Source organism: Gobio gobio (assembly GCF_949357685.1).
Source record: "Gobio gobio genome assembly, chromosome: 13".
Lineage (NCBI taxonomy): Eukaryota > Metazoa > Chordata > Actinopteri > Cypriniformes > Gobionidae > Gobio > Gobio gobio.
Window position 1 is genome coordinate 47866739 of NC_137106.1, and position 20801 is coordinate 47887539.

A 20801-nucleotide genomic window follows, 5' to 3' on the forward strand; every position below is an offset into this window, starting at 1 on the left:
GTTCTAATCCTAAATGGAGAACTTGTTCGTATATGCATTCACCTTTACTATTTCTCTCAGAAATGATGATCGTGTTGGTAAGTGCTCTGTGTATCCTTAAATTATTTTTTTACAACACCGGCAAACATCGTTTACACTCATCTTTTTCTTCTAACGTTACTTATTCCAGTGTGCGTGCAGACAGGGTTGCCAAGTTTGTACAATAAAATCCGCCCAATTGCTACTCAAAACTAGCCAAAAACAAGCCCAATAGCTTTCCGAGGGGGTTCTCCGGGAAAAAAAATGGCATTTGGGGGGGGAAATATGTGTTATTTTGGCATTCCTGGGTCTGTATAATCACATAATTGGGGTCGCTTCAACCCGCGGACATGGCAACACAGGGCAGTTGAGTTCTGTTGATAACTAACGTTATGCGTGGCTCCGTTGCTCTGATTGGTTGTAGGTCTATCCAATTGAGGTCTTTCCTGGTTGGGTTGAAACACACTACATAATCACAGCCCAACAGAGCAGAATCAGACTCATATTCTGACTAGAATTGAGTATGACGACGTCAGGCTAAATAAACCCTGCAATAAATAAAACAAGAATTGGTGACACCACTAGAAAAACAGCAGCTTATGAATATTAGACGCATGTGCCAGCACTAACAACTTCAGCCTATTTTTCCTCAGGCAAACAACAATGCAGCCGTGTGCCTCCTCTATTTGGGAAGGCTGAAGGAGTCCCTGGGCCAGCTGGAGAGCCTGGTGCACCAGGACCCGGCGCTCTACTTGCACGAGAGCGTGCTGTTCAACCTCACGACCATGTACGAGCTGGAGTCGTCCCGCAGCACGCAGAAGAAGCAGGCTCTGCTGGAGGCCGCGGCCTGTAGAGAAGGAGACAGCTTCAACATCCAGTGCCTCAAGCTAGCATGAGCCGCCACAGTCCCTAACAATTACGCGTCAGGGGGTAGGTTTGAGTGAACTCGTCGTGGCCGTAGTTGAGCGCTTTTACAAGTCTTAAAGTGTACAGACAGGACCAAAGTTAACTTGATATGTCGATATTTGCTCCGCACAGGATAGAAAAAAGGGTTACACACTTTTACCCCTGTTTCAGGAATCAAGAGAAATGCTTCTAAACACATTAAATGATTGCTTTCAAAGAGTGTAAGCTAATTACATCCGTGCTGTGTATTTCTGAAAATGAGAACATGAAATCTTGTTAATAAATGTATGAAAATCTGCTGTGATGTTGAGATGTGCTTTATAAATAAAGTGTATATTTAGCACCGTGATTCTGCTGTTGAGCACACATGAGAAGAAATCTGAATGCGAGACACTACTGACAATAAATTAATCAAATCAAATATCATGGGCCGTTTGGCTTTACATAACGTGTCATTTCAGACTAGTGTGAAGATTATTTATTGAAGTCAGAAATCTTCAGCAGCTTTACAGACACCAAACTTTACATCCCTATCTATATTCTGAAGGCTTTTACTGAGGGGTTTGTTCATATATAATAATAATAATAATAAATATAGCTGCAAGCAGGGCCAAGCACAGCAGAAGCAAACAAGGAGGCTAACTAACTGCAGACCAACTGCAAAAATGAGTAAAGACATTTGGAGACATAAACCCATTGCGTTGTATGGAGACATTTTCATGTTTTCTTTAATTATAGCGCCACCAAGTCCCACCGCTTTTGTGTGCCCCCATACACAAGCGTGTCACATTTGGATAAAATATCTCATTTCGTTTAGGAGTTGTTGAAATTTGTATTTATGAGCATATAAACAATAACCAATTCAAAATTTTGACAATTGTGCAGTCACACATTTAGTCAACCTGCTATGATTCCGATTTTCCTGGGGTGGTTTTGTCTCGATCGGACTAAAGGTTTCGAAGATATTCGCTACAAAGTGCAATGCAAAGCGTGGGATGCCGTGGGGTAAAGCGCGCCGCCACTGGAGCAGAGAGACGTGTTCTCTGGAGTGACCGATCACGCTTCTCTGTCTGGCAATCCCATGGACGAGTCTGGGTTTGGCGGTTGCCAGGAGAACTGGACTTGCCTGACTGCATTGAGCCAAGTGTAAAGTTTGGTGGAGGGGAGATTATGGGGTGGGATTCTTTTTCAGGGGTTGGGCTTGGCCCCTTAGTTCCAGTGAAAGGAACTCTTAATGCTTCAGCATACCAAGACATTTTGTACAATTTCATGCTCCCAAATTTGTGGGGACAGTTTGGGGACGGCCCCTTCCTGTCCCAACATGACTGACCAGTGCACAAGGCGTCGCTCCATAAAGACATGGATGAGCGAGTTTGGTGTGGAGGAACTTGAGTCCTGACCTCAACCCGATAGAACACCTTTGGGATGAATTAGAGCGGAGACTGAGAGCCAGGCCTTCTCCTCCAACATCAGTGCCTGACCTCACAAATGCGCTTCTAGAAGAATGGTCAGAATGCCCATAAACACACTCCTAAACCTTGTGGAAAGCCTTCCCAGAAGAGCTGAAGCTGTTAGAGCTGCAAAGGGTGGGCCAACTCCATATTAAACCCTACAGATTAAGAATGGGATGGCATTAAAGTTCATGTGCATGTAAAGGCAGCCGTCCCCAAAACTTTGGCAATATAGTGTATATATATATTTTTTTTTTATTTGCCTGTCTTTATACACATTTTATTCCTAGAAACATGGTGTAATTCATTGTTTTCTGATTTATAGAGTGATAAATGAGATATTAAAAATACACAATATGTCCAATTCAAAAACTGTAATATGTCAACCAAACAAAAAAAATGAAAAATTATTTCAGTTCTGGAAATGTATGCAAATTTTATTCGATAATGTCTCATTTGCATATTTAAACATTACATTTCAGAATACAAACTTTTTTTTTTCCGATTCTTAATGTAATCAATCAACTGGGGAAGTGAAGATGAGGATATCAGTTATATTTTACTCCATTCACCCGTTTCTATCAGTTTGCATCGTTCTGAATATCTATGTTGTGGAACTACGAGGCACCGACAATAGTTTTATATAATTAATGATAAGGAAATCTGTGAAATGCTTATAGAGCTGTAACTATGCTCAAGTAACTTCTATATACCCCAATAATATTGAAATCTGTCGAGATGCCAGTCATGATTAAATAAATTGTTGTCCATTTAAAATAGACACATTTTTAAATTGTTGCATCTCTTTCAAAATAATTTTTAGCATATTATTACTATATTGACACACTTTGGTGCTGTGATATGAATAAAACAAATGGCAAACATAATCATACAGACCACATTCTTTTATTTACTTTTTCTAACATGTTGTCTTCAATATAATGACTTCTTGTTCTGTGCAGTATTTTTGCAGTGTAGTATTACTGTATTATGATAAGTCCAAATATATTATGGGATGCAAATGGTTTCCCATCCACCTATTTGTATGCACACTTTGGGATGCCACATTTTTTTTTAAAAACGCTGGATGGAAACGCCATGATGTGCAAAACAATTTTTTTTCTGACTTTACAACTTCCATTTTTGGTATTTTGCACTAGTTTATCAGGAAGTGATGATTGTGCTCTTCAACTCATTGTATGTGGTGATTTATTCGCTAATGTTGTATACAATATTCCAGTTGAGCACAAGGTCAAGTCGCAACTTTTGACGGAAACATAAAACATGACAACAAGTTTGCAGCTGTTCCCCATTAAAGGCACTCCAGAGATTCATTCTGAGGAAGATCACGTCTGAGTCGCTGCTTCTAAACCAATCAGATCTGGCGTCTCAGGAGCATCTGAGGGAGTTGATGTAGGCCTTGCGGATGTCAAAGTCATCAGCCGGACGGTTATAGGCCTTCCACACCGGTTCACCCACGAACAGACGCATGGCTTTAGTGTAGTTCTGCGGAGAAAAACAGTGCTTCTGATGAAGGCGTCTGCTAAAGGAGCGGATTCACAAGCTTTAGGGAATCACGTACGGTTTGATCAACGGTGAACCTGTGGTAAATCCCCGCCGGTAGTGTGATGAGGTCGCCTTTAGAGATGGCGATCCGGATCCAGCGCTCATCTTTGTCCCTCACATCAAAGTAACACGATCCGTCCAGGATATAACGGATCTCGTCGTCGAGATGAAGATGCTCTTCATAGAACATTTTCACCTGGAAGAGATGTACAGATGGATTTCATTGCAGAAGCAAGCTGAACATATGCTGAAAATTATTCTCATTTCATACCAAATCATGTAGATATGCATAACCTACTTTGTTCCCATAATCGGGGAGTTTATCCGGGTGAATAGTTATAATATCCATAAAGGAATAACCCCTTTCCTCACGGATCTTCTGCAGTTCAGGGTCATTTTCATAAATATCTGCATTTAACTGAAAAAAAGAAGAAGAGCAGAACCAATAATAACAACTGTAGTATTCCTGATATACTATTATAGTTGTTAATATTTTGAATTAGAATTAATTTTTTTACTTTTTTGACATTTTTTAAAAGTATTATTTAGTTATTTTAAAACTTCAAAAATTGCCTTAGAAACTAGGAATATGCTGTCAAACGATTAGGCTAATCGCATCCAAAATAAACTTTGTGTTTACATAATTTATGTGTGTGTACTGTGTATAATTATTATGTATGTATGTATGTATGTATGTATGTATGTATGTATGTATGTATGTATGTATGTATATATATATATATATATATATATATATATATATATATATATATATATATATATATATATATATATATATATATATATATATACACACTCATTCATGTATATATTTAAGAAATATTTAAACTATATATATATATATATATATTAGGGCTGTCAAAAGATTTTTCGCGATTAATCGCATCCAAAATAAAAGTTTGTGTTTACATAATATATGTGTGTGTACTCTGTTAATTATTATTTATATATAAATACACACACAAGCATGTATATATTTAAGAGAAAAATATTATTTTTATATATAAAACATTTATATTTATATATATTATAGATTGTATAAATGTATATACAGTATATACATGCAAATATTTCTTAAATATATACATTAATGTGTGTGTATTTATATATAAATAATAGTTAACAGAGTACACACATATATTATGTAAACACAAACTTTTATTTTGGATGCGATTAATCGCGATTAATCTTTTGACAGCCCTATATATATATATATATATATATATATATATATATATATATATATATATATATATATATATATATACAGTATTAAAATATAAATATTTTATATATAAATCTAAAAAAAGTCACAAAATATGTACGTGCGATGAGTGCGTATTATACATTATACATATTTTTGATGTGATTAATCGTTTGACAGCACAAATATAGAAATATTTATAGATAAATATTATAGATTTTTACAAACGTTCTCCGCTTATATTTAACTAAAAGCCTAAAAACTGGAAATGGAAATACAATATAAAACTATATATATATATATATATATATATATATATATATATATATATATATATATATATATATATATATATATATATAATTTAAGCGGAGAACGTTTGTAAAAAGCTATCCATGGTAACAATGATGGTTTACATTGTTTATATTGATGGCAAATGAACTACGGTAACTTAAAAAGGATATATTTGTATGATAGTACCAAGCTACGTAAAGTGTTGGTGCAGTAAAACAAAATTATGTTAAACATTTTGTCACCAAAACAATTAAAAATCTAAAAAAAGCGTCTAAAAGACTAAGTACTTGAATGTCATCCCATATTATGATTTTACTGTAGAAAGTCATGTTTTGCATGTTTGCCTTCGTCATCGCATGCTCGTATCACGTGACGCGTGTGCAACATGATTGTGTGTGATTCCTGCACGAACCTTCCAGTAATAAACCCCGACCTGCTGGAGCTGCTGGAGGCTCACGGGCTGGTTCGGGTTCAGTCTGTGAGGGAGTCTCTGGTCCTCACTGGACTCATCCATGTACCAAGCCTCCATCCCACTCATGATCCAGTTAGTCCACACATGCACGAGCCCAGAAACCACTGAGGAAGTTGTGGTTTTCAAAATAAAAGTGTTTTATGATTTAAAAAAAAAAACATTCCAGCTGGGACTTTGGAAAATCCTTTGAAAAATGACTAAATAAATCAAATCAAACATGAATGTTCAAAGGTTAAAATATTTTGATGATGGTGTATATAAGAAAAAGCTTTTTCTGCCACTGAATAACAAAGAAAAAACTATTTTCCTCACAATTTCTATAGTTTATATCTGTCAATTCTTGCTTTTTTCATGCAATTCTGACTTTTTTTTCTAACAAATCTGACTTTTTTCCTCACAATTCTGACATTTTCTCTCACATTTGTGAGTTTATATCTGTCAATTCTGGCTTTTTCCTCACAAATCTGACTTTTTTCCTCACAATTCTGACTTTTTCTCTCACAATTGTGAGTTTATATCTGTCAATTCTGGATTTTTCCTCAAAAATCTGACTTTTTTCCTCACAATGTCTAGTTTATATTTCACAAATCTGACTTTTTCCCTCACAATTGCGAGTTTATATCTGTCAATTCTGGCTTTTTTTCTCATAATTCTGACTTTTTCTCACAAATCTGACTTTTTTCCTCACAATGTCTAGTTTATTTTTCACATTTCTGATTTTTTTCCTCACATTTGTGAGTTTATATCTGTCAATTCTGGCTTTTTCCTCACAAATCTGACTTTTTTTCCTCACAATGTCTGTTTATATCTGTCAATTCTGTCTTTTTTCTCACAAATCTGACTTTTTTTCCTCACAATGTCTGTTTATATCTGTCAATTCTGTCTTTTTTCTCACAAATCTGACTTTTTTCCTCACAATGTCTGTTTATATTTCACAATTCTGACTTTTTTCTCACATTTGCGAGTATATATCTCTTAATTCTCGCTTTTTTCTCATAATTCTGACTTTTTTTCCCTCACAATTGCGAGTTTATATCTGCCAATTCTGGCTTTTTTTTTGGTGCAATTCTGACTTTTTTCTCACAATATCTTGTATAGGCCTATATCTGTCAGTTCTGGCTTTTTTCTCATAATTCTGACTTTTTCTCTCACAATTGCGAGTTTATGTCTGTTAATTCTCACTTTTTGTCTCATAATTTCTCATTTGTATCTCATAATTCTGACTTTTTTCCTCACAATTGCGGGTTTACATCTGTCAACTGACTTTTTTCTTTCAATTCTGGCTTTTCTTCTCATAATTCTGACTTTTTTCCTCACAATTGCAAGTTTATATCTGTTAATTCTGACTTTTTTTCCCTCACAAATCTGACTTTTTTCCCTCACAATTGCAAGTTTAATATCTGTCAATTCTGGCTTTTTTCTTGTAATTCTCATTTCTCACAAATCTGACTTTTTTCCTCACAATGTCTTGTTTATATTCCACAATTCTGACTTTTTTCTCACAATTGTGAGTATATATCTCTTAATTCTCGCTTTTTTCTCATAATTCTGACTTTTTTTCCCCTCACAATTGTGAGTTTATATCTGTCAATTCTGGCTTTTTTCTCACAAATCTGACTTTTTTCCTCACAATGTCTAGTTTATATTTCACAAATCTGACTTTTTCCCTCACAATTGCAAGTTTATATCTGTCAATTCTGGCTTTTTTTCTCATAATTCTGACTTTTTCTCACAAATCTGACTTTTTTCCTCACAATGTCTAGTTTATATTTCACATTTCTGATTTTTTTCCTCACATTTGTGAGTTTATATCGGTCAATTCTGTCTTTTTTCTCACAAATCTGACTTTTTTCCTCACAATGTCTTGTTTATATTTCACAATTCCGACTTTTTTCCTCACAATTGTGAGTATATATCTCTTAATTCTCGCTTTTTTCTCATAATTCTGACTTTTTTCCCCTCACAATTGCGAGTTTATATCTGCCAATTCTGGCTTTTTTTTTTTTTTGCAATTCTGACTTTTTCCTCACAATTCTGACTTTTTCTCTCACAATTGCGAGTTTATATATGTTAATTCTCACTTTTTTTCTCATAATTTCTCATTTGTATCTCATAATTCTGACTTTTTTCCTCACAATTGCGGGTTTACATCTGTCAATTCTGACTGTTTTCTTGCAATTCTGGCTTTTCTTCTCATAATTCTGACTTTTTTCCTCACAATTGCAAGTTTATATCTGTTAATTCTGACTTTTTTCCCCTCACAAATCTGACTTTTTCCCCTCACAATTGCAAGTTTAATATCTGTCAATTCTGGCTTTTTTCTTGTAATTCTCATTTCTCACAAATCTGACTTTTTTTCTCACAACTGCGAGTTTATATCTCACAATTTTTTCTCATAATTTCTCATTTGTATCTCACAATTCTCACTTTTTTTCTAGCACTTCCGTCTTTTTTCCCTCAGTTTATATTACGAGTCATCAAAAATGTATTTGATTTCGTTGAACGGGACTCTTATTTTGAAAAGCCCCCGTTTCGCCCTCTCGCTGCCCCGCTGTCTGACCGCGCCTCGCTTCACAGTATTGGGCTTTTATCAGTGTGAATTCAGATTCCAGGTTTGTCAGGCATTCATCTAGAAATTATGTTATTTGAACAGTTCCCTTTCTTCATTTTACATAAACCGGTGTATGACTATAGGGCTGTTTCCTTTTAGTTGTAAAAGTTTTTAATTGGACCTCAATCGTGTAATTTATCTAGAACTGACACTACAGTAAATAATCTAACGGCTTTCAGATGCGCTAACTACGTTAGCCTGAAGCTATCATTGTTATGAACTTAAGCGCTGCTCGTTGATTTCGCTCAAACGTTCTTTACCCGAAACGCAAAAAAAAAAAAAAAAAACGATTTTTACTCGTTTTGAAGGGGAAAAGGAAACGGTGTGTCCGCAGAATCAGATATGAGGAAACTCTTCTGCTGTTGCGGTTGAATTACAGATCATGGCGAAACCATCCACACTAAAGTAAAACTGTGGTGTTCTGTGAAGTGCCACTGGAGATTTATGTAAATACCACTCTTTCGGAGAACATGGTAGTTGTTATACATACATTAAAGTACAGTAATATTGCTATATGTGAGACCATCACTGTACCCTGGTGCAACCAAAGGGACCTCGATATTATGTATCTGACTATTAGTTCTTCTTTCTGAAAGTTATTAGGCTGAAACTCCTAGAGGTAATCAGTCTGAGATGTGCATTGACCACAGTCATAAACATAATGATGTTGATTCTGATGTTATTATGTGTTCTCAGTCCACAGGTCCAGGTGTTTCTATGATCCCTGGGTCACTTCACAGCATCGATGGCCGATCATGTGGAAAATGCTGTCAATAATGTGGTAAGTCTGACTATCATGATTGTGTGTCAAATCGATTAATCACATTTATATAAGTTTGTGTATGTATGTACGATACGTATATTTATACTATATACACACAAATGTTTATCTTTATCAGTCCTAATTTGAAGTAAAATGCATCTGTCCTACAGTGTTTTCTACTTTGCCACAGTAACTTATGGGGATATGCTCCTCATTAAAAGCAAACAAAAGGAAGACCCGTTTATAATCCGCTGTGAGAGACGTAAATGAAGATTTAGGGGGAAGAGATTCCATGTCCAGGAGCATAAAATGGAGTAAGCCTATTGGTAAATTCGTCGAAAATTGGGTGACCAGATCACAAAACGCAAAGCTTGAATTTCGCTCACCTCACGTTCGGCTTGAATATAATATGTTTCCATGGCTGCAATGTAACATTCAATTGCAAACCTATTATTTATTTTGTAAAAAAGGGTTTGTGCTTCACTAGTGTCACAATATTCATGTAAAACAGCATTGGCATACAAAAAAAAACGTGTTTTGGATACTCAGCCACTGCGGTTGTCACGTTTACCGGCTCAGCCCTAATCGCCGGTTTAGCCCAAACCCAGAGTTCCCAGTATGGTTGGCGGAGGGATGCAGAAAACTGTGGAGGTAACCAGTGAGTCGGTTGTGTGTACTGTATACATCCCTGCTCTCAAGCTGATCAGATAGTGCTCCTCCCCAACTTTGTTTATAAAACATAGTTTGTGGCTTGAATCTCTTGAGATGCAGACATGTAGGAGGCTGACGGTTAGCTGAACATGTACTTGTTTAATTAGTGACACCTGGGTCTAGTGATGCACCGAAATGAAAACTCTGGGCCGAAACCGAAAATTTAGGATGCTCTTGGCTGAAAACGTATACTACGTTTGAAAAAGTATACTAATAAATAAATAAATATATATATATATATATTAGGGATGCAACAATACAGTTAGTCCACGGTTCAATACATACCTCGGTTTTTAACCACGGTTTTCGGTTCGGTTCGGTTCGGTTCTGATTGCTTGTCACATCAGTTTTTTGCTATTCTATTCTTAAGCGACAGGAACAGCAAGAGGTTAAGGAGAAAAAAACATTTTTTTTATTGCAATACTCTTTCTTTATTTTACTTAAAAGAATTGAAAAACCTTACTTAGACTTAAAACTTTACTTTAAAAAACCCTTGTACACATTCCTAGTGTACTGTATAATATAAAATAAATATATATAAAGATTTACACTGGCAGCTCAGAGCTGTACAGCAGCATTAAAGTATGAAATTGAATGAATAAATAAATGTAAAAATAAAACAATACATAGACTTCACTATAAAATATACATTGATTCTTATTAAAGCTACTGTATTACAGTTTTTCAGTCAAGAGCAGTGAGTGATTTCCTCTTTGTCTTTTGTTGTTTTATTAACGCTAAAGGAATAGTTCACTCAAAAATGAAAATTCTGTCAAAATATATTTTGAATGTTGGAAACCAAACAGTTGCTGGTCCCCATTGTAGGAAATAATAATATGGATGTCAATGGCTACCATCAACTGTCTGTTTAACAGAAGAAATGAATACAGGTTTGGAACAACATTAGAGTGAGTAAATAATTACATAATTTTACAGGTGAACTGTCCCTTTAAGGACAGCGCGTTCACTATAGGCTGCGCTGTCAAATTAAGACTTGCCAGCATCTAATATACAGACACGCCGATTTTACTTTCACTTTAGACAAAACCGACTGTTTATGTTAACCTTGTGTGTATTTGACAGTATTAGCGCAGCAAGACGACTTAGTCCAGTAATCACTTGTTTGACAGGCTTCGTGATTGTGAATAACTATAGTGTTCTGTGAGTGTAACTCTACCACTAACGTGTGCTGTGAATGTATGTCGAGTTGTTCAGTATTGGGATGGAGGCAAATTATAGAATGTGTAGAAAAATAATGAATTAAATACAAAACGGAAAAAAACGCAATTCACAAGCGCGTATTGAACAGTGAATGTCGTACCGAACCTAAAATATTTTTAACAATAAATACAAATAATAATACCAAATAGGCCTAATATTATTCTTCAAGTTTTATGTTCCATCAAATAAAATAGTTTTTTAACAGTGGTGCAAAAAAAGATCCACAATTATCTGAATAACTGCACACAAAATCCCAGAATGGTTCTCATTAAGAACATGAGATGCTGCACTGAATAGTCTGTCACTGTTCTCCGGAGAAAATGGCATTTGGGGGGTAAAATATGTGTTTTTTTGGCCGGGTTGCCTGCAAAAATTGGCATTCTTGGGTCTAAATATCACATAAATGGGGTCGCTTCAACCCGGGGACATGGAAAAACAATCCGCGCAAGCAATGGAAAGCGGCCTTCGTTCGCGCGCCAGTAGTCAAGGGGATTGTGGCTTCTGGCAATGGGTAGTTCAGCTAACATTAGATACGTCTCTATTTGTTCTCATCCCGCTGACATGCTTCATCTTTGATAGGCAGACGCGTCGCGTGATAACAGCTCGACCGTGAGTGAAACCGAAGCGCTTGCGCACGGATGGGAGGGGCGGGTGACATTCATTTTCGATTTACGTTTTCGGCAGTTTTTTTTATTTCGGCCCGAAACCGATAATGCCATTTTCGGCCGATCATTTCCGGCGGCCGAAATTTCGGTGCACCCCTACCTGGGTCAATGACAAATAAGAAAAATAATAATTGTTTTAAGATAAAAAAATAATAATAATAATTAAGCAAAAGTTTTTTATGGTGTTGATTCATATTGGTTTTACAGCTTTTAAGACCGCATTAATTCATTATTAAACAAGATTTCTGATTTGACCACCCAGAAAATGTCAGGTGGTGCAACCCTATATTCATTTCAAATAATATACATATGCAATATACGTATGAATAATTGTAAAATGCATATCACTTGGTAAATTCCCTTTCCCTTTTTTATGTATTGCCCTTTTAGTCCAATTCATATAAACTGATACTTTTCTATGTGTTCAGAACACAATTTTCCATAAGGATTTTTTGTTTTGCTTTTTTTGTATACATTATATAATGGTTTACATTTATATTTCTTACTTCATTTTGCAATTACAGAGGGAATTGATACTTTTAAATGTAAATTTGCTGGTCGCACCACCTGACATTTTAGGTCTTTGAAACACCACAACTCAAAAAATCAATTGAATTAAAAAAAAAATTACAGAGAATCTACACTTATAAAGAAAATATTGTAGATCAACTTGATATGTGACATGTATTTATTTAAATTATGTAATGAATTCGGACACAAAAAATGTCATGTCATTGACCCACCTACATTTTAAAATCATTATTTGAATATTTCTATGATTAAATCACTGACTCCTCCCCCATCAGCCAATCACTGTGTGTATAGTTAGTAAACGTGATACTTACTACAGGGTTAGGGTAGGATTAGGGTTTGGTTGAGGGTTAGTTGCATGTAATTATGCATAATTTACTGCTATAACTATGGTAGGTACATGTAACAAGTGTACCAACGTTTATTTTGACGTCTGTTGTGAATATCTTCATTTCAGTGTATATTTGACGGTAGTTTTTCTCAAATGAAACCGTAAAAAGCTGGTGAAGTGACTCTAAGAGCGGCTCTGGAGATGAAGTTCATGTGTTCATATCTTCATATTGAGACGCAGATGCGGAAAACTGCGGCGTTCATTCACACAGAGACACGCAGAAATCACTTATTAGCAACGTCATCCATACCCGTCATCAACCCCGCCCTTACTCTTAGCTTAAAGGCCCTTACTCTTCAGCGATTAGCATTAAGCTTTGTATTAGTAGAAACCCGGTAGTATATTTGAATGATCGTGGATATTATAATAAATATGGATATTTTTCTTACACAAACGCATCGATTATTTCTGCATTGAGATGTAGTTTCCCCGTGATAACACTAGTAGATCAGAAGAGGTGTGTTCAGTGAGGTTGTATAAGAGCGCGCCACACCCTTGTGAGATAAAGCTATACATGCTTGAGGTATTTATCACTGTTTGTAGCTGCAGGCGTCCCGCTCGCACTTATCTGACTCTTGGTAATCACAGCTGGAAAACTCTGGCACTTTTTCAATGTTTTCGTTTCCTTGTCAGAGCCGCGATGAGGCAGATTTTGACACGTGTGTTTGCTCTCCGCTCGCATATTAAAAGCCTCATGTCCGATACAACAGATTACACACATTGTTAGTTCTCTTGATGTTAATGTCATGTTCCACAGGTTCAACCATTTTTTTTTCAGGCACTTATTAGCAAGGAAACTAGAAACAAACAGCCATTCTGATTTCACTGTTTGTGTTCACAGCACCAAATACTTAAAGATGTAACAGGCTCTTTATTTTTGTGCATTTGTTTACAATTTTTTTAACATTTTAATGTGGGGTAAAACATGCCCTAGATATTGATTGATCAATGTTCTGATTCTTTATTATAGTTCTTGCGGACTTTAATCTGTTTGTTTACTTTATACATGTATATTGTGTATTGCTTTATTGGATTTAAAGGTTCAAAGTTCTTGTTGTAACAAGTTATTAAAAGAGGTCAACACTTATACCGTTTACCATGATAAAAGCTTCAGCAATGATCATATTAAGAAAATATGATTTGGAAAAAAATTATCACAGTTTCCATAAAAAATAATAAGCCATTTTTAATATTGATAATCATAAATGGGTCTTGAGCATCAAATCATCATATAAGAATGATTTCTGAAGGATCATGTGACACTGAAGACTGGAGTAATGATGCTGAACACTCAGCTTGGATCACAGGAATAAATTACATTTTTATTCTTTATATTCTTTATTCTGTTTTATGGTCTCTTTTAGGAGAAATTTATCTTAGGCGATCGAGAGAGCAGGACAAGCATACAACAACAATAATCTAACACACACACACACACACACACACACACACACACACACACACACACACACACACATAACATCACCCATTGCACAGCACTAAATATTACACTAAACATTGCACATTGTCCATCGCATTACCCTCCCCCAATTCATCACTTCTTCAATCATTCAATAATTTAAAGCTGCACTATGTAACTTTTTCGTCCGCTAGACAGGGTACCCGCGGGATCTTAAAAAGTCTTAAATGTCTTTAAATTCAAAATCAAAATTTTAAGGCCTTAAAAGTCTTAAATTCGCTGAAGTATTGAGTTCTAGGTCTTAAATAATTTTAAACGGGTCTTAATTTTCCTACGTCCATGTAACGCTACTCCATTGCTCATTGAAATGCTCCTGCAATGTTTTAGTGTGTGTGTGTGTGTGTGTGTGTGTGTGTGTGTGTGTGTGTGTGTGTGTGTGTGTGTGTGTGTGTGTGTGTGTGTGTGTGTGTGTGTGTGTGTGTGTGTGTGTGTGTGTGTGTGTGTGTGTGTGTGTGTGTGTGTGTGTGTGTGTGTGTGTGTGTGTGTGTGTGTGTGTGTGTGTGTGTGTGTGTGTGTGTGTGTGTGTGTGTGTGTGTGTGTGTGTGTGTGTGTGTGTGTGTGTGTGTGTGTGTGTGTGTTGTCAGTTCGTTTTTTCGCTAGTGAGAGACCAACATGCATCTTATATAGCAGCCAATCAGCTTTTGTGTTATTGGCGCGAGGCTCTTTCGGATTGTACCACAGACACATCAAACATATTTTATTCTTCAGCTTCAGTTCTCCAGTTCTTCCAGTTCACGCGATCGTGAAAGCAAAGGCGAATCTTTCTCACCTGCCATCTCGTATAATGACCAAATAAAAGTTTGATATGCCCGATAGCACTAAAGAGTTTAAAAAGCGATGGAAACTCCGAACTCATTCGCTACTGACACACGGACAGATGTCAGACTGGCCGCGGATTCTACACGCGTTTGCCGCCTGTCAGCTCTCGCGCGAGTGAACCGAATCTAGGCTCATTCATAGATATCCATATCTATGGGCTCATTACTGTAGGTCTTAAAGTGAAAGCAACCCAATATAGCCTAGCCTATACCCCCCCTCCTGCCTGTGTCGTTAGTATTAATCAAACAACAACAATGGGGAAAAACAAACAGTAGCCTGCCTAAACTTAAAGCACTGTTTGTATCTGTATATTTAAGTTGTATTTATTTGTCCTATTGTCAAACAAGATTCATGCATTTTGTTTGTTTTATTGTTTTAATGTGTGACTATTGTGCATCTGACATAATGATATGGTAAATGTGGCATCCTAATTATGAAAAAAAAAAAGAAACATGCACATTTCTGAAAATGACCACCACAAAATCAGTAATTTTGATCTCACAAAAAAATGTATATACATACACACACACACACTACCGGTCAAAAGTTTGAGAACGGTTCGATTTAAAAAAAAAAAAGTTTTTTAAATGAGTCTCTCCTGCTCACCGAGGCTTTTTTTAATTTTTTAATTTTTTATTTATTTTTACAATTTAAAATAACTATTTTATATTTCAATATAAATCTTAAAATAGAATTTATTTCTGTGATTCAAAGCTGAATTTTCAGCATCATTGCTCCAGACTTTAGAGTCATAATCCTTCAGAAATCTTTTTTTTTTTTACTTTTTTTTTTATCCATCAAAGAATCAAAACAAAAATGTTTTACACAACTGTGTTCAACACTGATAATAATCATAAATGTTTGTTGATCATCAGATCCTCATATGAGAATGATTAGTGATTTAGTGAAGGGTCAGACTGGAGTAATGATGATAAATTCAGCTTTGATCACAGGAATAAATGACACTTTACTATATATTCACCTAGAAAATAGTCACAACAGAACTGTCACAATATTACAGCTTTTTGTATTTTTAATAACATAAATGCAGCATTGGTGATCAGAATGTAAAAACATAAAAAAAATCAGACCGTTCTCAGACTTTTGACCGGTAGTGTGTGTGTATATTAATCCTGGTGGGATTGAGCTATGAGGAAGTGCAAGATTACTAATACTTTGTTCAATTTGAATAAATTAATTTTGCAAGTAATTTTGTGATTCTGCATTTCCTTTTGTACATTTTGTTTTAATTGCGTGATATAGGTCTTAAATTTAATTCATAATGGTCTTGAAAAGGTCTTAAAAAGTCTTAAATTTGACTTGGTGAAACCTGCAGATACCCTGGCTAGAGGTCGCCTGTTCAAAACAAAGGTGTAGTTTGATGACGGCACGTTCGAGCGCAGACTCTTGGGTCATGTGGTCTTCACCTCACAGCAGGTGGAAAAGAATCGGGATAGGACTCGGGCAGAAATCATGTTGATGTGATTATTAACGTTACTGTAGTGAAGCAGAGCAGGACCGAGTGTTGTGGAGCTGAGGAACCGCTGGAGCGATTGTTAATAAGATGAACGCAACACACGCCTCGTGAGAAGCGGGACTTTTATTATGCCACAGTCGCCGGCGCCACTTCCGCTTTTCCGGTCATGAGTGTGAGGTAACGCAGCTCTGTTGATCATATTAGACACTGGCCTAGTGTTTTTTTGGATATTTTACTGAAAAATGTTACATAGTGCACCTTTAATTAATAATGGAATTAGAGAAAAATTGTACCTATTCAATTTACAAGTTGGTCCTGAAGAGAAAATAAAGGCACCATACAAATTATTTTTCCAGCTCTAACCACATTTTGAAGTTGTGACCTAAGTTTAACAGACAGATTACAAAACAATGTCGTAAAAACAATAACATATTATAGATTCAATAGCTGATCTATAAAACAATAACATACTATTTTCCACCCCATAAAGCCCAAGCCATCGCAAAAAGTGCAGGCGCTGACTACAATATATTCACATAGAAAACGGCTCTTTTAAATTGTAGTAATATTTCAGAATTTTACAGTTTTTACTGCATTTTGGATCAAGTAAATGCAGCCTTGGTGAGCAGTAGAGCCTTCTTACAAAAACATTACATCTTACCATCCCTACATTTTTGAATGGTAGTGTAAAGCACAATAAATCAGAATTGACCTATCGGTAAGCCCCGCCCCCCTTAGTTACTGTTGCTAACTCGGACAAACAAACAGAGTTGCTATATCTTACAATGTACAGCTGTCAGTGTGAAAACCTTATCCCAAGATGTTTTTGGACACAGATTGTAGCGTATATCCCGTCTGAATGATGGCCAAACTTTACTGATGGTTTATCAAGTTTATTACATCGTTATTCACTCCAAAAAATCATCGTAAGAGCTGAACAAACAAAGCATAAGAAGTGCGCATTAACGTCTCATTCACAAACTATCTCTCTCCGTTGCATTACCATTAACATACACAGCAAATTATACAAAAACACTCACACAACTCACAGTAAACAAACATACACACAGAGCTTATGACTTTTCGGGGGTGCAGTTAATAACTGGGAAACTTTGTATCTGCAAAACAACTCCGATAAACTGTGTGCGAGCTCTTCCTTTCGTAACCCGGAGACTATAATACCCATCAAAATATGAGTCCTCCTTAGTAGGACAGATAATGTAGACCTTAAACATATCTCAAATTAAATTAATTTACATATAACCAGTTTAATATGGAGAGGCACTGAAATGTGTTTTTGATCTACAGTGTTACATGACGTGAGAACAGTTAGTTATTACGGTTTGTATGTTAGGGACTTTAAAGCTACACTGTGTAACTTTTTTAGTCTATTCTTAGCTAAAAACACTTAGTTCTTTCAAAAATATATGTGCTCATTAATGTATATTTACTTCTTTCAAGTAATAAAGTATTCTCGTAAGTTTATAATATGCCATTGAAAATACATAAGGTAATGGGATCTAACGGTGGTCGCCATGTTGCCCCTCCATCTTGAAAGTACATTAGCCAAAGAGGGACATACCCGTAAATTCAAGCTTCGCCTTTCGCGTTTTAACCGGTTTTAACACTGTGCGCGTCAACTTGTTCAGACTTGTCTGGTGCATGTGCAGAGAGTTTTCATCTCAGCAGCTCCAGTAACAGAGTTATACAGAGTTTTCCTGGCTTGTTTATTCCTCAAAAGTCTGTTTTTCCTTGTGTGGTATTTCTGTGCGTTAATAACTCCGTAAGTAATAATAGTTATTGTCATTGTAGATGTGTTTCGGGAGTGTGTCATCGCGTAATTCAGTTGATGTCACCTCAGAAGTATTTTTGTGTCAACATACAATAGCGTAATGCTCACCTATTTGAATAGTCATTCAGTTATTAACAATGTTTATTCGTTTATAGAAAATTTTTGCTTGTAATGTATGTTGATGGAAATATGTATCAGGTCTGATCGGCATATTAACACTTGTTATATAGAGCTAAACCTGGGCACACACTTTTGTAATCCGACACCGCTTGTTAGCAGCAGCAGCGGCAGCTCCGCTCCTTTTAATGCAGCTGCCTTTAGCGCCTATATATGGTACAATAAGCTCTGGTTTACGGTTACATTATACAAATGTAACTTATAAGTATAGTTATACAGTTCTTAACTGTGTATGTATATTTACCATCCTTATTTGTTCTCTCACAGAAACCACATTTATGTACATATCCACGCAAACCTGTTTATGCCTTGCAATTGGATGACTGAATAAACATTACTATCATCAAAGTTCACTCTGGATTAGCTGCCGTTCTTTCTAGCCGAATAATTAGGCCAGTTGAGTTCCAACCATCCCACTGCGCACAGAATATCCCACAGGCACCGTGTCGAATGTGGACGAGGTCGAACTGGAAGCCATATTAATCTTGGACTAAATCGGCCACCGTAGGAGTTAAAACGAAATCGGAATTGAACAGAACAGAAACTAAAATTCACTGGATGGTCATATACAAGTTCACCACTAGATGGGGAAAAATATCACACAGTGTAGCTTTAATCGTAACTTAACTTGAGAATGACAAACACAAAATCCTCTCAGGATCGCTGGAGTCAGTGTTACAGTACCTCAGGCACAACGTTTTAGCATTTTTGTAGAATAAACACCATCAAACCGATGAGAGCTTTGGATTCTCCAATGTTTCTCTATGGTGCTGAAGCCTAAAGATGTCCGAGTTCCGGTCTCAGCGCAACTGATACTCAACTGCTATTGGCTCATCTGCGTTCGAGGGGAGGGGCTTACCGATAGGTCAATTCACATATTCACTCTTGTTGTGTTTTTCTCTTTCTCTAGTCTAATGATGCAACGGAGATCAACCGGCACACTGAGACGGGCAGCACAGCGGCTCCCGGCCGAAATGAGGTGGAGCTCAACGGACAGCCGCCCACCCCACGACCCCCACAGGTGGTCACAGACCCCGAGGAGGACGAGGATGAGGAACTGACTCTCAAATATGGAGCTAAACATGTGATCATGCTGTTTATTCCCGTCACGCTGTGTATGGTGGTGGTTGTGGCAACGATCAAATCCGTCAGTTTCTACACGCAAAAGGACGGACAGCAGCTGTGAGTACCATCACTGAATCAGATTTTACTATTATGCACTTTAACAAATTCTTGATTTTTGTTTTTGGGCTCTACTAGAAGAGGTTTACATGCTTGAATGTTGATTATTTTCCCCATATTCTCCATTGTTGCAGCTCGTCTTTTCCTAGTCTGTCAGTAACGCTCCCTTTAGTTCCTGTCTCTATGAAACCCCTCCTTCTAAAAAGCACTGTTCTCTGATTGGTCGGCTAGACCAGTGTGTTGTTGTGATTGGTCAAGTGCTTCGAACGTGTTTGGGAAACGTCCCACCCCTTACCATAATCACCAACTCAACCAGGCCCCGGCTCGTTCTTCTGCATATGAATTATTTAAATGAGGAATATTGTGATGTGTTGTTTCCCAGAAGAAAACTCAAGCCTACAATGGAGGCGTTTCAGGAGTTCAGGAACACTGACACTGATATAGAGAAGAACTCCCGCTGGAGGGACTCAAACAGCAACATCACACACTAAAGTTTTAGTCTTTTTATCATGTTATTTCTCCTGCACCAGTGGTTTTCAGTCTCTTACCCTACAGGCCTGCTCGACAGAATTAGTTTGTTCATGTCTAGAATCAGCAAAATATTCATAAACGTTAAATACTAATCAGCCATCATGACCTGACTTGAATCACAAATGTGTTTTTGTTCAGGAAAAAGCCAGAATTCTTACATGCGGTCCTTAATGCGAGGCATATCACAATCTTACTGTACACCAAGTATTTTAAATCATGCCGCTTTTTGAGGTGATAGATTTTTGTCTAGCTAATGATCAAATATCGGGAAAAACGTTCCACATAGCAGTATTGAACGAGGGACGAAGACATATCTTGAGGCAAGAGAAGATCAGAGTTTGTTTACATAGCATTCATATTTTGAGTGAAATTATCAAGTTGCTCTGGTCCCATTTTGTAGCCATTTCCCCCATACCATAATTTAGAGTCTGTTGCCCCCTGCGCACATCCTCTGTGCGCTGTAGTTTAATCATCTGTGCATACCATAATTTAGAGTCTGTGGTTCATGAGTGGTTTAT

The 20801-nt window shown here is 36.6% G+C and overlaps 3 protein-coding genes across 6 annotated transcripts in view; 2 read left to right on the forward strand and 1 right to left on the reverse strand.

The window, feature by feature from the left end:
* trappc12 (trafficking protein particle complex subunit 12) overlaps positions 1–1342 on the forward strand; it is a 76250-nt gene extending 74908 nt beyond the window's left edge. For 2 of the 3 annotated variants that reach the window (XM_079833220.1, XM_079833221.1), the window contains one exon: positions 672–1272. In XM_079833220.1, the coding sequence (XP_079689346.1) occupies positions 672–914 (243 nt within the window). In that variant the 3' untranslated portion in view covers positions 915–1272. Of the gene's footprint in view, positions 1–671 lie in introns of all 3 variants that reach the window. The other variant, XM_079833222.1, reaches the window with a different exon arrangement.
* Positions 1343–2788: 1446 nt separating this feature from the next.
* adi1 (acireductone dioxygenase 1) lies at positions 2789–6032 on the reverse strand. The gene is made up of 4 exons (XM_079832643.1): positions 5873–6032; positions 4240–4359; positions 3958–4137; positions 2789–3881 (listed from the first exon to the last, which is right to left on the reverse strand). Exons 1-4 carry the CDS (start codon positions 5996–5998, stop codon positions 3765–3767), a joined length of 543 nt encoding a protein of 180 aa, XP_079688769.1. The 5' UTR covers positions 5999–6032; the 3' UTR covers positions 2789–3764.
* Positions 6033–8477: 2445 nt separating this feature from the next.
* psen1 (presenilin 1) overlaps positions 8478–20801 on the forward strand; it is a 36066-nt gene continuing 23742 nt past the window's right edge. Inside the window, exons 1-3 of one of the 2 annotated variants that reach the window (XM_079833224.1) lie at positions 8478–8544; positions 9240–9324; positions 19481–19752. In XM_079833224.1, the coding sequence (XP_079689350.1) occupies positions 9289–9324; positions 19481–19752 (308 nt within the window). In that variant the 5' untranslated portion in view covers positions 8478–8544; positions 9240–9288. Of the gene's footprint in view, positions 9163–9239; positions 9325–19480; positions 19753–20801 lie in introns of both variants that reach the window. The other variant, XM_079833225.1, reaches the window with a different exon arrangement.